Source organism: Ochotona curzoniae, unplaced genomic scaffold (genome assembly GCF_017591425.1).
Source record: "Ochotona curzoniae isolate NIBS_2020 unplaced genomic scaffold, NIBS_Ocur_1.0 contig_883, whole genome shotgun sequence".
Taxonomy (NCBI): Eukaryota; Metazoa; Chordata; class Mammalia; order Lagomorpha; family Ochotonidae; genus Ochotona; species Ochotona curzoniae.
The window spans coordinates 65,723,832-65,740,819 of NW_024466599.1; the positions used below are offsets into that span (position 1 = coordinate 65,723,832).

Genomic DNA, 16,988 nt, shown 5'->3' on the forward strand with positions numbered 1-16,988 from the left:
GAATTCCAGCCATTAAATACAGAATTAGCCCCACTCCCCCACCACTAACATCAAAACTACATGTAAAATGCATGATTATTTTTCATCTCATAGGAATCCTTCCTATCTCAGTTCTTTAATCATTTATTTAATGATTCAAAATTCCAAACACCTAAAAATGGACTTATGAGTCATTGACAAGATCTGCAAAGATTTGTGACTAGAGCACCATTTCTCCCATAAAGAAATCTACCAAAAAAAAAAAAAAACCTGCAACTGGAACGTTTTGAAGCTATCTACATGGCATAGGAAACAATTAATACCAAATTCTCTCCGATATCAACTTTTCTGTCATCTAAAACTAGGACCGAACAAATTAAATGAATATGTATAATTAATTCACCAGCAAGAAACAGCTGCTTTCTGAGGGTATATTTTCTTTGATATTCCCAGGGAAACACTTTTGCTGCAGGTAACTCATCACGATTAAAGTGCCTTACATAAGATGAAGCCACAGAAGATCAAAACATCTCCTGCCACTGATTACTGATAAAATCCTTCACCAAGGATTATTAGCTAACCAAAACCTGGCAATAACTTAAAACTCACTATACTGCTTAAGTTTGACCCATTTTCTAAAATGCACACATGCAAGCACACACATCCTCTCTGTTCTCCACACAGCTTGCTTTAAAAGCTTGTTTATATACACTGAAAGTGAAGCGCTCCTCACTGCTTGCCCCTTCCCGACTTCATTCTAACAAGCCAACGCTGGAATTAAACATGTGATAACACAACAATCATTCAGCTATGCAAACTGTGAAGTGGATCTAAGGGGAAACAATCCAGAGAACACGACAATCAGCAGTTGTAAGTTGTAATGAGTATCTGCATTAAATCACTATTAATCTATTGAAACAAAAAAAAAATAGATTTGTTCTTTTGAAAACTATTCACTGAAATTTCTTTGAAAATAGGGCTAATCAACAAATGAGTGTTTTATATCTCTGATTTTACTAGGGCTGAAACAGTAGAAAACACTTTAATTTCATATCCTTTGTCAATCAATCATGTTCTCTCTTTTTTTGTTTGTTTGGTTTAATCCTGTTCTCTTTTATGGTCAGATTTATTCCTAAAGATGAACAGCTCCAAAAGTATTTCCAACATGGATATGGAAGGTGTTGTTAGTGAGTCAAATCATACATTGTAACGTTCCAGTTTCAAACTATTTTCCCCTAGTCCAAACCCCAGGAATTATATAATGTTATAATTGGTAACGAAATTTGAACTGATGTGCATTATGGGTACAACGTATGAAGTCCCTGCTTGTGGTCTAGGCATACTATTTAGAGTGCTGGCTTTAGTCCCAGCTCCTCTGCTTCCTATCCAGTTTCTGGCTAAGGCACACTGTGGAATTGAATTCCATCAGTTACTACACATTCACAAGGATGAGAGGTCTTACTCAAAGTTATAGAAGAAAATACACCACAGGTGATGAGCCAAGAAAGAAACAAAGGGTGGCTCTTTGGTCACATGTTCAAGTGCTGCTTGGTCACATTCTAGCCAATACTTCATGGTGCCATGGTGAAAGAACTGGCAAAGAAGTGTTTGGTCATGAGACCTCTTAATACTCAGCCCTTCTCTCTCCCCACTTTGAGATGCACGATGTGTTAAAGCTGTGTAGAGTCTGAGAATACCTTAAAGCATTTTAAGGTAACTGTGTTCTGGAAGTCAAAGTTATCATTATGAGATTATGATAACAGACAAACCTCTGCTGTGTGTATCACTTTCATTTTCTAACTCCTGTTTTTCCTAAGTATCTATGGAATTCAAGTGGGCATTAGTAGTCTGTGTTCAGGCTCTGATAGCAAAAACAAAACAAACCAGAACTGTAATCCCTATAATTTTCACATTTTAAGAAGTCCTGAAATGATCAATATCAAATTCTAAGTTTGTCTCATATCTAAGAACATTTTCACCTTACATATTTCCTATTATAGAAACTAGTAAATTACAGTACTCTTTGTACACAAATTGAAAATCTCCACAAAGATAATCTGTTCTGCCCTCTAATTTTTTGTTCTTTAGATTGGCCTACTCATGTTTACAGAAAAATGCTTACAAAGTCTTATTCACCGAGTACCTCACTTGACATTTTTATGATTTGTCCTGGCCCCTAGGTTTGGATTGGCTCAGCTCTGGCCATTGCAGCCACTTGGAGAGTAAACCAGCAGATGGAGGATCTTTATCTCTTCATCTCTCCACAAAACTTTTCTGTGATTTCAATAAAAACAAATAAACTTTAAAAAGAGAAAATTCCATGAAATCTTAGTTGAAAACTTATTTCAGAATTCAGGTAATAGGATTTGATGAACTGAAAATTCACCTACTTTTCAGCTACTTTTCTTCAAAAATATTTTAAAAGGGAACAAACCTGTTTTTTCTCTACAATTGTATGATATTAAGGATCTGTCTATGCCACTAAGGATCTGTCATCTTACAGAGTGGTAAATGAAGTATCAGAAATGTAAGTCACTGGTCTTCAACACACCAATGACAGGGAACTATCTTCAGTGCAATGTGTTTACACAATTTAGTTGAAAGACATGTTTTAAAATTAGCAAATGAAAAAGTAAAGGGATCTAACCTAACTTCATGATTAGGTCAACATTTAAGAGTGCAAAGAGGGCCCGGCGTAGATCCCATTTGGGCGTCAATTCTAATCATAACATCCCTGCTCCCATCCTGCTTGTGGCCTGGGAAATCAGTTGAGAATGCCCCAAAGTCTTGGGACCCTGCACCTGCCTGGGAGACCTGGAAGAGGCTCCTGTCTCCTAAGTTTAGACTGGCTCAGCTCTGGCCCTTGCGGCAGCTTAGGGAGTGACTCATTGGACAGAAGATCTTCCTTTCTGTCTTTTCTCCTCTCTGTATATCTAACTTGCCAGTAAAAATAAAATAAATCTTTAAAAAAATAGTGTAAAAAAAGAATGCACAATATCTGGTATCTTTATGTTGTTTGGGGGAAGAGAAAAAAGAGCATAAGAAGAGACAAGTATAAACCAAAAGTACTGATTTTTACATAACATTTTTTACTCATACACGTCTTATGCAATCTTTTAAGGTAGAAAGCCTGAGTAGCCCAATTAAGAACTTCTTATGGGTAAACAGTGGAAACCAAATCAAGTGACACTAAAAATGTATTCTGATGTAACTCTATGGTGTTTATGATGTAAGAACTGTAACAACAAATCACTTATCAAAACAGAGTAACTGGATGCTAACTGACAAATGCACAGTGACTTTGTGAACTACAGATATTAAGAGAATAGGGGTGGGCAACTCCCTATAGTATCTACTGACCATTTCTAGAATATTAAAATATTCTCTATGGAGACTTTTATCTTTAATATTAAAACATGAAAATATAAAAATGACCTGATGAAATTCCTCAAGTCACAGAGAAGTTACTAAAACTATACTTACAAAAATTCTGTTTTAATAAAGAAAAAATTCTATTTCAAACATGAAGGGAAATAAACAAAAACACCTCAAAAGTAACCTCTAAGTTTAGAGATATAAGGTAATCAGAGGATACTTTAAAACATTTTAGTGGAAAATGGAACTAAAGATTAAGTTTACTTTGGTGCTAAATAATTTTGAAGTCCATGCACAGTGTTTTTATAGTATGCACGTTCAGAGAAGGTCTGAAGCTCCCTGTCTTGCCCTAGGTTTGGATGGTTTATCTCTGGAAGAGGTCTCCCATTGTAGTGTTTATGATCAGTCAGCAAGTATTCTTCCACTTACTCTCATCTTCACTTTAAAGCTTCTTGTCTCTAACTGATACAAAGTTGATGAATTCCCTACTGGTTTTCCAAGTAGAAACAGACTAATGTCAATTTTTATTTTGTTAATACAACAGTCACCTTTTGCTTAAAATGACACCTTTTATTGAAACCAAGATCTTGCAGGTTGCATGAAAATCTACCATAAATACTCTGGTTATTTTGGATGCAATGAAGCAGTGGCTAGAGCTTACTTTTTGTAATGTAATCAACTACTATTGTTTGATATTTTTATACTGAGGTATTATTTCAGTCAGTTTGCATAACCTGCTCATATAATGTCTCCATATTTTAAACTATTTACTGAGAAAATAGTACTGAGAATCACTCCAGTGACAAAATATATTGCATCCATCATTGCTATTATCTCTTACTCAAAACTATTTCACTCAATGCCAAGCACTTGCTTCTTAACCACACACATTCATTCCCTGGGCTCCCAAAAAAGAAAATTAAAAGAAGATAATGAAGGAAACATAATTTTGCATACTGAAAATAATTGCTAGAATATTTTAACACATTTTGCTATTGGAGAAATGACTACATATTTAAAATGATTCTGTCTGTGAAAGAAATCCTATTTCTTTTAGAGGGTGGAAGGGGAGGCAAACACTTAACAATCATGATTAATTTTAAAGAATAAGAAAATGAATACACTTAGTATATATGCAGATGATTCTTAATTTAAAAGGTCACACATTTTTCACATTAGTTATTATTCATAAAGAATGAAAAACTGCTTTTAAGACGTCAATATGATGTACTCAAAGCATGCAGAACAGGGAAGAAAAAAACAAACACCAACATGAATTTTGAAGTAGCTACTTGGGACCCTGTCCTTAACAACACCTTAGAGTCTGGGACTACTTTTAAAGGTTAGGTAGGCCACTTGCATGATCTGGATTGGAATCCTTTTTTATGTTGTGACTAGATCACTATGGCTGTTCAAACAAGAATGACATTATCATATCCTGTTAACTGATGTTGATGCCTCCTCTCTCTAGTCTACCATAAACTACATTACACCCGGATATCAATGCTATGGCATAAGACAGCCCAGCCCTCGTAGCTCCTCCAGTTCTACATGTGTTTATCATGGGTGTTCAGAAAGATTGGCGAGGCAGCAAGTGCCTTAGTTTCCTATGAGTCATCCAGTGGTGTTTAGCAGAGTTCTGACACATATTGGTCATGAGCAGATATTTAACAAAAATTTTTTAGGTAAGTTTAATATTAATTTATCAATTAATTTGAATTTGAAAGAGAGATAGCATAGATAAAGAGACATCTATCATGTCTTTAACCTTGTCTCAGATGCTGGCAATAATCGGCCTGGAATGAGCTGAAATCAGGAACCCAGAATCCCATAGGGTCCTCCTCATGGATGACGGGATGTGAGTGCTTGAGCAATCATCTGCTGTCCTTCAGTGTCCACATCAGCAGGAAGCTGGGTAGAAGTGGAGGAGCTGGAACTTGAACCATGCACTTAGCTATGGGTTGTGCACACCTCACAAGGTGAATTAACCTTTGTGTCAAACACTTGTTTATAGCAAATCTTATCCAACAAACACAAAATACTAAGACGCGTGTTTACTATTGCTTGATATTATAATTTTCAATATTTCAAAGACATGGTATATTTTCTGAAAGTTTCATAATCTCTCAGAAAACACAAGCATAAATATTTCCTGCCAAAATTTTCTAATTTGTCATATGAATCTTTCATACTTATTATTTAGCCCCTGTATATTTAGCAATTTTTATACAGACAAACATTGCATACAAATGTTACATTTCAGTATGAAAACACTATAGCCTTACTATAATCCTAATGGGTGAGAGATCCATTAAATCTAGCTCTGCTAATGGAGGAAGCCAACATACATAATTGAATACAAGGATTTTTTTTTAACCAAAGGCAGGGTGTGGGGTGAGGGGGGAGGCAGGCAGAGTGAGCAAGAGCCAGTGATTCAAAAACCACATTTAGTTCTTTAAGGTAATCAATTATGTAGATAGCTCACCCATTAGTGATTGAAAATTGACTTCTGAAGTAATAGCTGTGTAACGCTAAAAGAGTGGCATTCAAAAAATCAAATGGCATTCAAAAAATCAAATGCTACGTACATTTTTTTTTTTTTGCTGTGATAATGAAGTAATATGGATCAAGGTCTTGAAGGTAACCCTAGATTTTTATATGTAATGTAAATACAAAACATGACATTATTATATGCATTATATTTTTTATGTGACCTACATTATAAGCAAATTCATTTTACCGAAAATGGAAATTCATTGAAAAGGAATTTTGCTGAATAATAAGATATTTGCTTATAGAGTTCTTAATTTTAAAAATGTGAATTCAGCAGAGGATCAACTTTCTCCAGATAACATTAAACTCCCAATTTACTTAGAAGTAAATCTAGACCATGTACTCACAGTATAACAATTTTGGTCAACAACCTAAAATATGTTCAGAAGCAACACTGTGGCATCTTCTGAGATGCATTCTATTTTAACAAATAGCACTGGAAACAAAAGTAAAAGCATTTGACTTCAAAATTGACTGTTTTTAGCAACTGATTTCCTTGATTCCTCCAAACCTATGCTGAAATCATTCATTCTCACAATTCTAGATAGTTTTTCATCTGTGAGCTGAGAAGTAAAGCAACAGAGTTTATAATAAAAGACATTGCAATGGAGTTGTGTGAAAAGAGAGAAGACCAGTTGATCCCTTGTTATCAATAAAACAACTGTAGATCAAAAAACCAAACAATCCTGAAATAGAGGTATTGTTGGTTTTTGGAAAACAGTTCTGAGATTTCAAACCAGGGTGAAAATTCAAGGAACAAATGGAAATACTTAATGATAATGACTCAGAATTTTTACGACACAAAAGTAGAGAAAGCCTCTCATATAATTTGCTTTCTTAGGACTCTTAGTTTGAACTCAAATTCTGCAGAATTTGCTACCATTTTCCAGAAATATGAATGCATTTATTACTGCCCAGGACACTCTAATTATACTGCATACCAAAATTTCATATGTACTCCACAGTAGCATGTTTAACTCTGTTCTCTGTTCCCAAGTGAGTAAAATTAGCTCCTTCATGAGATTCAAATATTAGCTTTCGAGTAAATGTAATTAAGACAGCAGAAAGTAAAACAAACTTTCTCAATCAATATTGATGGTTTTAACAGAAATCAAAGAAATTTGAGTACAAATCATGCGCCACAATATGAAGTGTTAGTATTTTGTGCTGAAATTTCTCTGCTAAATTTATATGAAGTTTTACTGAGTCAAATGAGATGTGCTATTTTGCCCATATTTAGGTTTTTAAGTCCATCTATCACAGCTCAAGCCAAACAGGGCTGAAACACTTGGAGTAGGGGAAATGGAGATCAAAGAGAAGACTAACAAATGAAAGCCACCACTAGCTTTAATTATAGCTAATATTCATTTACACTATTCATCTAGGGATTTTCCTAGTGATCCTAAAGCTGAAATTCAGAGCACTAATTTTGACAGGGAAATTCATATTTCAAGACAGCCATTTGCCAAAGGGGTCAAAAATGTGAGTTCTTTAAATATTTAAAGTTAATGTAGACAAAAGCCTAAAGCGCTTAGCTTGATGCCTTTCTTTTCCTTTTGAAAGGAGAGCTTTCCCAACAATTATCATTCTGCCTGCTGCATCCATCACAGAGTTAATTGTACTTGTGGTTTACAAATGCATCATCCAGATGCTGTGGGATGAGCACAATGCATAAATTAAAGGAGCATGGAGGCACCCAGAAACATTTCATCACAACTCAAAACGTCTTTACTATGCAATGTTACATCACTAATTATTTTATAAATATGAAAGCGGTTTCCCTCTTGTGACCAAATACTTAATACCACTTCACGGCTCTTCTGGTTACGTCTCACTTTGCTCAGAGAATTTGGCTCTTGCCTTCCTAGGCACTCTTGACTGTACACTCAATGCACCTAATTGTGCTTTATCATTTGGTCATTTTGCTTCAACAATAGCAGTCAACCCTCAAAACTTAGTTATTTGTTCATAGTTCTATTTTCATACTTTATTTTTTTAAATAGAACTGGAAATTTGCCAGGTGAAGACTGGATACATTCCATTATTCTCCAAGGATAAAGTACATAATAAATGACCTACAGAAAGGAATAGACATGGAACTCATGCTTCAGCTCTGGGAAAATTAATACAAAAGACTTAAGCTGTCTCAAATTTACCACAAAGTGCCAAAGTAAATACTTTCTTCTGCTTTTTAATGTCACAGTCACAATATTCTATAAGCAGAGGTTCAACAGGTCAAATCAAGACACAGAGAGTATAACACTTCCTTAGGATACTGAAAATTGCCTATAGTAGACATGATCTACCAACCAAATGATGGGTGAGCAATCTGTGACTCACAGATCAGCCCAAAGGTGTGCATTTAAAACCTTGTGTTTTATTGGTACAATTTAGCAGCACGATTTTGGTCCAATTAATTTGTGTCTTAGAATATAAATCATATCTGGACTCAACTACAATTTTATAAAAATCAGCAAAAGATCAGAGAATTTAAAAAAAAAAAAGACAAATTTTTACATTCAGTTAGTCCGATAACTTTTCTGAAAAAAGGTAGTTTCTAATTCTCTTGGAGGTGAGCAATGACAGAAAGCTTTACATCAGAATTTGAACTGGACATTAGTCAAGGACCTATGCCTCATGGTAACAATCAAAGAATACTTAAATAAAACATCCAAAAGTCATGTAGAAATGGGTATCTATTTAAAAGCCAGAACTAAGAGAACAGATTAGTAAATATGAGATCTTAACGTTTGCAGAGTCTTACTCAGGGGAAAGTCCAAGAAACGCAATAGATGCTGAAATCACCCAAGTCCTGGTAGTAACGCACAACTCAAATAACACAGTAGCTTCATTTTCCATTTGCTGCTACTTGTCTTGAGTATGGTAAAGGGGAAAACTTACATACAATGACAAACAGACAACACACCACTAAAGCAATCTCTGATCATGGAATTTCTTTCCTAATCAGGGGCTACCTAAAATTTAATGAAATAGTCAACATAGATATGACCTCCTATCTCACAATGAAAGAAAAATGAGATGAGAATTTCCTTGAAAAGAGAAGCCAGGTTTCTTTTACTATTAAGCCCAGTTCCTCCCTCCTCCATTGCCACCATCATCCCTCCCCCCTCCTGGTTCTCTAATCTGCAAACCCTTCTGTTCTCCATCTGCTCCACCCCCACCTATTGTCTTCACTCACTGCCAAGCATGCCAGTCCCATCTGGTCATACTCTTGCTTATGCTCAGTCCAACTCCCAGAGGCCTAGGGAGTGTTGACGGAATGTCAAGGCGTTTTTGTTCTTCAGGAGAGTACAGACTAGCTAGAAGTGTAGCAAACAATTTCCCAAAGAAGTCACACATATATGAACGTGCACATGATTTCTCGCATACGTAAACAGCAATTTTAGAACCTTCTTCCAGTCTAAAAGAGAAATGTTTCAATCTCTTCCTTCTGGATAACAATGCTAAACATTTAGATCTTAATATTTTTGAAATCACCAGAATGAATATATCAAAATCCGTGAAGTTTCATTACCCCAGACATGCATTTTTTCCAGTAAGCAAATTTTTATAAATAAATGTTAGTCAACTATCATGAACTATTTTCATTAATCAGGCATAATCAGTGATCACGATCATATTTTCTGTTGTACCAAACATGCACTTAATTCAGACACTGTGCCTTTACAAATTCCCAGCAAGATCCCACTCTGCCGCAAAAGCATGCATGGTCAGAATCTAAACACATTGAAGGCAGAATGTCATCAAGTCATTAACAAAAATAAAGCAGTCTGGCAAGTATTGAAAGCAGCTTTTATTCATGCTTTTACTTGAACCAAGTTAATACAGACATATAAATGCAAATACACACATACACACACACGTACACATTGTTTGTTTCTGCATACAAGCATGCTGAAAAATCTCTGAAGCCCACCACAAGCAGCAGACAAATCCAGAAGCAATCATGCTCAGGGTTTAAGGACATTTTAAAATTTAAAACAACCTTTCTACATTTCATATTCAAGCGTGCAGAAATTTGGCATGCAAATTCCAAAGAAACATTTTTAATATAAATCTTAAGAATAGTTTATCCGAAAGAGTTTCTTCTCATTTGCATTCTTATTGTTCTTAGCTTTCTGGTATCTTAAACCCTGCATGCTGCAGATCTAAGCTGTGCTCAGCAGCCGCTGTGACAGAAGAAGCTACCTGCGAGTTTTCACAGTGCCATCTCATATCCATGTCTGTCTGGCTACCCTGCGTGCTTAGAGCTTTTTTCTTAATTCTTAATGGAAATCCTAGGAAATTTAGTCCATCCTCTGAAATCAATACTGGTGACAGGAGAGCTCCCTGACTCAGTGGGAGATCAAGATGATAAATTGCCTGCGCATCAGCCTGGCCTATCAGTGCCCTGCACACAGATGGGCGAGAAAAGACACAGAAAAGGTTCTATCAGTCACGTGTCACCGAGGAGCCAATGGCGGCCGCGCTGCTTCAGGAAGGGATGCTGCAGTTCCGTCCGCAGTTGATGAGGCTGCTGGTACACAGCCCAGCCCGCGCCCCGCTCAAAAAGTCTCAGCCGCTTCTGCTGCTGGATTTGCCTGCTGACAGGGACTGCGGAGGGGAACTAACCTCTCTCTTTACAGCCCTGACTCAAATAAAAGCTTATTTTCATGCGCAATTAATTTATTCTATAATCCTTTAGAGTCCATTATGACAATCAGAGGGAAGCTATGTTTTTTAAACACCTTCAGTTCTTTGATTCTTATGTGCTTCTTTCAGATGATAATCATATTTTTGCTTAACATGAAAATATGAACTATAAACTGTGCAATTAGCATGCAGCCTTCAGAGCTGAATCTCCTCAAAGCTTGCTAATTGTAATTATAATTTTATTTCCAAGTTAATGAGTGACATTTTTGAATGCATGTTTATAATGAGTATTTTTTATGAGATGACTTTGTGCAGGCAATTATGCAACATCAAGAAAGACATTTTTATGTTTTTTTTTTCCTATTAGGACAGTTCCTCTTTAAACAATTTAAATGCCAATAAATACACCATTTCATCAATCATTAAAAATGAAAACAAACACGTACCAAAGTACACATATTCTGCCTCCCAAATCCTGGAGAACAAATGTGATATAAATATGTGCTTTTGTGCATCTCCTCTGCAATTTACAACTAATCCTTGATGAGCAAAACGGCACCTCTGGAATGCCATATGGAATTATATCTCCCAATACATTTGCTTTCTTGGATCACATGGTGATAACAGATATGTTGTATAATTTTTCAAGGTAACCGAGATGATCATACATACAATCTGATAGGGGACATCAAAAATGATGATCCCATCAAACGTTGCAAAAGGCATCATCACAGAGATTTTAAAGCAGCCCAAAGCTCAACAGAATTTGAATAGCTTACATAAATAGAATTTGTAAGAGAGGAAGTACCCTGTGCACTTAAGTTTATTGCTTGTCATTGCTCAATTTTAGTGAACCGTGCATTTTCAAAGTTTAATTTGAAGACTTTAAGAGTCACTACTTAGAAAAAAAAAAAAACCTGGGAGTAAATGTTAACAGGTGTGGCATTGCAAGTAAATTACAACAGAGCTACAGAATGCTGAAACTCAGGACTCACTTTACCTTGGATAGGATTTTATAAATACATTCCTAAAACACTCAAGTCCGTCAACAATTTGGCAATTTCTTCTCTATCTCCTGCTCCCTCTCAACTTGGTGGTATTAAAGATAAACAGAGCATTTTTCAATTTCTCTAAAACATACAGTTTTGTGCTGTCTCTATCATTTCAGTTATTAATCCAACAGCCTCATAATTCTTGACAAAAACAAGTGAAGGATAGCCTCTGTTCATGCAAAGAAAACAGGTGAGCTGAAGGCCAGAAGGGAACTGCTCAATGGAAGTCCAGAGGGGCTTAGCTGAAGATTTCTAGCTTATAGATCTTTCATCTAGGAGTTATATAACACTATGATATTACATGTCTTACAAGCTCTTTCACTTAGAGCTGGGTGTTGTAGTATAATGAACTACACGATTGCTTTCAGTGACTGCCTGCTTTGAGTTCCAACTACTCCACTTCTCATCCAATTTCCAGGTAATGAGCAACCTGGAAAGGAGAGGATGATGGAGCAAGTACTTGGGAATCTGCCACTCATATAAGAGACCTGGATGGAATGGCACACTCCTTGGTCTTGGCCAGACTCGGGAGATGTGGGCATTTGATGTGGGCAGTGAATCCTTAGATGAAAGATTTTCTCTCTCTCTCTCTCCACACCTCCTCTGTCACCCGCTCAAATAGTTGAAAATAAAAAAAAAAATTTCAAAAAATCTTTATAATTCAGAATGATGATTTGCCTCACTACCTCTGATATTTAGAGGCAGGCATGTACACAATTGAAATAGTAAAATAAACTGTCTCTTTACCCAGACCAAAAAAAAAAATAATTTTTCTTCAGTTCCATATCCAGCACAAACTAATTTCATCCAAAACACAGAATTTGGTTTATATATTAAATTTTTGATCCTTGTTGTATTGCTCCAGACTTTCACAAATTCAAAAGACAGAAACTTTAGAAATTTGTTGACTTGGCCAAATCAAATCAAGGGCTAAATATTGCATTATTGAAATAATTTTTTTTAATCTCATATTCAAGTCAGTGGTTTAGACATGTGGCAGAGTGTGGAGGTATTTCTGTTTGTCATTTTCTGTTGCTATTGCTACCAGTGGGTAGTAGCCAAGAATGCATATATATAGATTATGCTAATTATATATAATATAAATAATATATTTACATATCAACACGTATATTTAATATATAAAATATATAATATATACATATACATTTAAGAATGCATTTTATTTGGAGAAGTATTACTATAAAATAGCAAGAAAATAAGTATAGATGGAGAACAGAAGACTAAGGACCCTGCCAAGACACCCTGATCTCTTTATAGTTATTAATTTACAATGAAAAAGAAGAGACCACAAAGGAGGACAAAGAGATTGCAGAACAATCCAGGGTGTGGTGACAAGGATGCCATGTGGTAGACTGTTAGAGTACAGGTTGCTGAATGCTGCTGCTAAAATAAATGATATGAATCTCACAGCTTTTTTTTTTAATCAAATAGCAAAGTGAGATATTATTCTTCTTGAAATGCATGGTCAAAATGACTAGAGGCTTTTATTCTTACCCATAATATGTGCATTTTCAAGACATGGCCAGAAAAGGGAGGAGAAGAAGAGCTGTGAGGAGAGAAGAGCAGGGAGCTTTTGTCACCCCTAGATTACATTTCTTAGGTTGAAAAGTGAACAAGTACTGTCTTCCACCACCTTATATCACACTTGCAGATGAGGCAAAATGCCATTATGTTTGCAGAAATTGCCTACAGTCCTTGTCCTCAGGCTCCCATCAAGCCTTTCTATGTGTGGTTGAGGTTTCTGCAGCACAGTTCTCAGGATCAGGGTCTCTTGACTCTGACATGCGAATTCCCATACTTCCCCGTGCCTGAAGTACACAGCACAGCAGGGTGCAGCTAGAGGGCCACCTGAGACACCAGGACATCGGAGCAGCCTGGAGCCACACACATGCTCTGGAACACAGGGAACGCTACAGGAAAGGAGCCTAGTTAGGGCATAAAACAGAGCGAGAAGACAGAACACAATAAAGAGAAACAGAGGCCATGGTTATGATAAAAGACAGCCATAGATTCAGAGATATGATCACATATCCTGTGGTGTGGGAGAACATTTCATGTCACTGTTTTCTAAAAGGTGGATATATTTTTATGACTTCAAGAGGTTTTACAGCTCAGTTGGTGCAAGTTCATTTTATGCATGATGGATTGTGATTGGAGAGAGATGAAATCACTTGGCTTAAGTTACACGTCAGTGACAATCCTTACATTACATTCAATATAATTTTCAAGTTACAAGACACATTGCAAAACCACAATTATTAGCTGGAGGAAAATTTAATTGGAGGGGAGAAATTAATGTCAAAGAAGGGGGAACAAAAAGCTATAAAACTGCCTATCACTATCATGAATGTTGGCTTAAGGCAGTAAGAGCCTCCACTATCCAGGAAAGAGTGTATAACCTTGTAAAATATGTCAATGAGTATTTACAGGCTGTGAAATACAAAATGAGAAGCTTTGAGAATTTTCCTCTCAGAAGAACTGATTATTTTTTTTAAATGCAAATTCTCTCTTGCCTTTGCATCTTAGTCATGTTGCACGGGAAACAGAAGACATGGATGATTTTTGAAATACATATGTCAGGACATTAGATTCAGCTGAGACAAACTATAGTACAAGGAAGTAGTTTGCACTTTCTCATTTTGTTAAGGCAAGGTAAAAATAGTAGTGGAAAATCACAGCAGCTGGTCTTTGCTTTAAATTTTTATTATCTTTTTTGTTTTGTCCCCTTGGCAGTGGCAACACTGGTTGAGGCTATGGGGTAACACTAAACTGTCAACTGCTAATTTAATATTTATAAGTATTCTTTAGGGCTAAGAAGGGAATTAATGTTCAAATGAGTACAATTTCACATCATCTTATACTTTTCTTCCTGTTATTTTATTCTTGTGAGTTTAATTTCGTTTTACAGTTACTATTTCTCTGGGAATGTGTTTCAAGAAAAAAAAAAACCATAGCTTCCACATAATCTTTCCAACTAGTACACTATAACAATTATTACACCAATGCTAAAAACTAAAAAAAAATACACTCAGAGGTACTGAAATAGCATTCACATTTATGGAGCTAGGAGCTGAATATCTACTGACTACATATTAAACGATTCTTTCCAAATTGTAACTACCTCTTAGAGCTCTAGAAGTCTTGCTAAGTGTGCTATACACAAAAATCAATAAGGAACACAGCAAATATCCAGATTTCTGTCAACATCCTTAGAAATGTATTCCATTTCCGACTTACATAGGTATGTGTCTGCATTGTTAATAAGTATTCTACCTCTATACTTAAGTACCTTGAGACCATCTTTGATTTTTCCAATTCAGAATTTTTCTTTAGGAAAAGCATGTAAATTAAGGTTTCTAAGGAATAGAAATGGGAAATACATATACGGTGGGAACATGCTTATCAAGAAATAAATTCGAATAGAAGGCAGCTTAACAGCAGAAAAAAAAGTGATTTAATCCACAAACTGAATTTTATAAAACAAAGAATATCATCATAACACAGATATTTGAGCAAAGAAGATTAATTAATGTGCACAGAAGAAATGTGGAAATAGTAGTATTAAGAAAGAGATGACCATTTCATACCCATAACCAGGCATGGTCCTGTTAGGTGAATCCATCCCTCGCTTTATTGCTATCGTTAGAAAACCTGAATGTGCAGATAGCAGTCAGGATTATTTTGCACATTACAGGGATTTGACTGAACCGAGGTTAGCTTTCTAGACCTCTTGAGAGAGGTAAGTTTTTTCTTTATAAGATCAAAACCAACTGAATTTAGATCAAAGTTACCCCAATTTTGATGATAAATCTACTAAAAAATCCACAGTGCTTCACATAGAACAATGATTCTTGCAGACAAACCAAGAATGCACCATGCACAAATCCTCTGGTCACTTTTTCTGATCATTCCTTTTTAGGTTACAGAGTTTGAGATCAAAGCGTAAGTGTGCTAGAACACGCTGCTTTCAGACTAACCTCTTTAGGATTGATACTGACACTCATGGCTTCATCTTTCACATTTTCTGAAATGTGGAGCATCTGACATGCTCGTTTTACTTTGATAGAACTATGGCTAATGATCCGTTTTGATTCAACTATAAGACCTGAGGGACAAAGATAATAAGAACTAAATTTTTCAGGGTATCATGAGGAGGACAATGCCTTTTACTAAGCCAAACATGGGGAACAAATTATTTTTCGCAATTCGTGGTCAAATTCCTTAGACGATAAAAGAGGAACAAAAGAAGGAAGTAAAAGAGGAAGGCTGGAGGAAAAGAACACAAACCCTTACATGTAGTATATGTACATTAAGAAACAATTCGTAAAACTTTTGTCAGTGAGTACAGCTTTCAGTCTGAATCCACTTCTCCCCGTCTCCCCTCTTCATCATGCACTACACGGTGATATTTAAGCAGCAAGAATGACCTAGAAATGAAATCTATTCAGAAGGTCACCAGTAAGCCCTTAGCCCACTGCATGAACACAAGCCTATGCTCACGTAGAACCCAAGACCAGGAGTGGATATGGTTCATGAGCACAAACGTGAAACCAGAGTTAGACAAAAATCTCAACTTGGATTGAAAATAGCAATGTTCTACACGAAAATTCCATCAATAGATTCATTTTTTTCCCCCTGTGGATTCGGTATTTCATGGCAGTTGTTTTGAAATTCAAGGTGCCCAAGAATCAGGATGTATAATATAAAATGCAAAGTTTCTGGACCCATCTGATTTAGGAAATTATAATTTCTAGCCAACAGAGGAAACTGCATGTGGAACATTTACTCCAGGTCAGTGTGATGCAGGTAGCACGGGATCTTATTTTGCTTTGTACACTCTGCTTGATACGGTCCCCTCATTCGTCACCTTTCCGCCCTATGTGACAGCTACTGGGCATGCTGTATTATCCGATTCAAGCATTACAACACAAGAGGCTTACAAGGTTAATCTTGAGAAAAATTAGGAATGATGGGATAGTTGGACTCTGAAAATACTTCCTATAATAAGCTGCATTTAAAATTATGTCTTGAAAAGCTAATTATTATGGTCATGGCATTCGGCTTAAAATTGCTTTCCTTTAAAAACAGTATAAATGATAGGGTTTTTAAAAAATTTTTTAACTAAGGGGCTTACAAACACATGTATAATAACAAAAATGTAACTGTATTAGTAAATGATTTGGCCACAATAAAGTAAATGTAAATATTTTTCAAATTACTCATTATTCCAAAACTGAAACAAAATATCTTGTCATTACTGTTGTGGAGGCTGTTGCCTGAATTCTTCTGTCTTTATCAGTTTATTACTTCATCTTAAATAACCGTGATCATAAATGTCCAGTTTTGTATTGTCTT

The 16,988-nt window shown here is 35.9% G+C and overlaps 1 protein-coding gene across 26 annotated transcripts in view; it reads right to left on the bottom strand.

Annotated features, from left to right (window-relative positions):
• Positions 1-16,988, bottom strand: part of NRXN1 (neurexin 1) — a 1,050,610-nt gene that overhangs the window by 37,076 nt on the left and 996,546 nt on the right. For 2 of the 26 annotated variants that reach the window (XM_040993734.1, XM_040993732.1), the window contains exon 1: positions 10,117-10,320. The exons of 22 other annotated variants lie outside the window; for them this stretch is intronic. In XM_040993734.1, coding sequence (XP_040849668.1) covers positions 10,117-10,149 — 33 coding nt within the window. In that variant the 5' untranslated portion in view covers positions 10,150-10,320. Of the gene's footprint in view, positions 1-9,913; positions 10,321-16,988 lie in introns of those variants that run through there. 2 more of the 26 variants (XM_040993736.1, XM_040993735.1) reach the window with 1 other exon arrangement.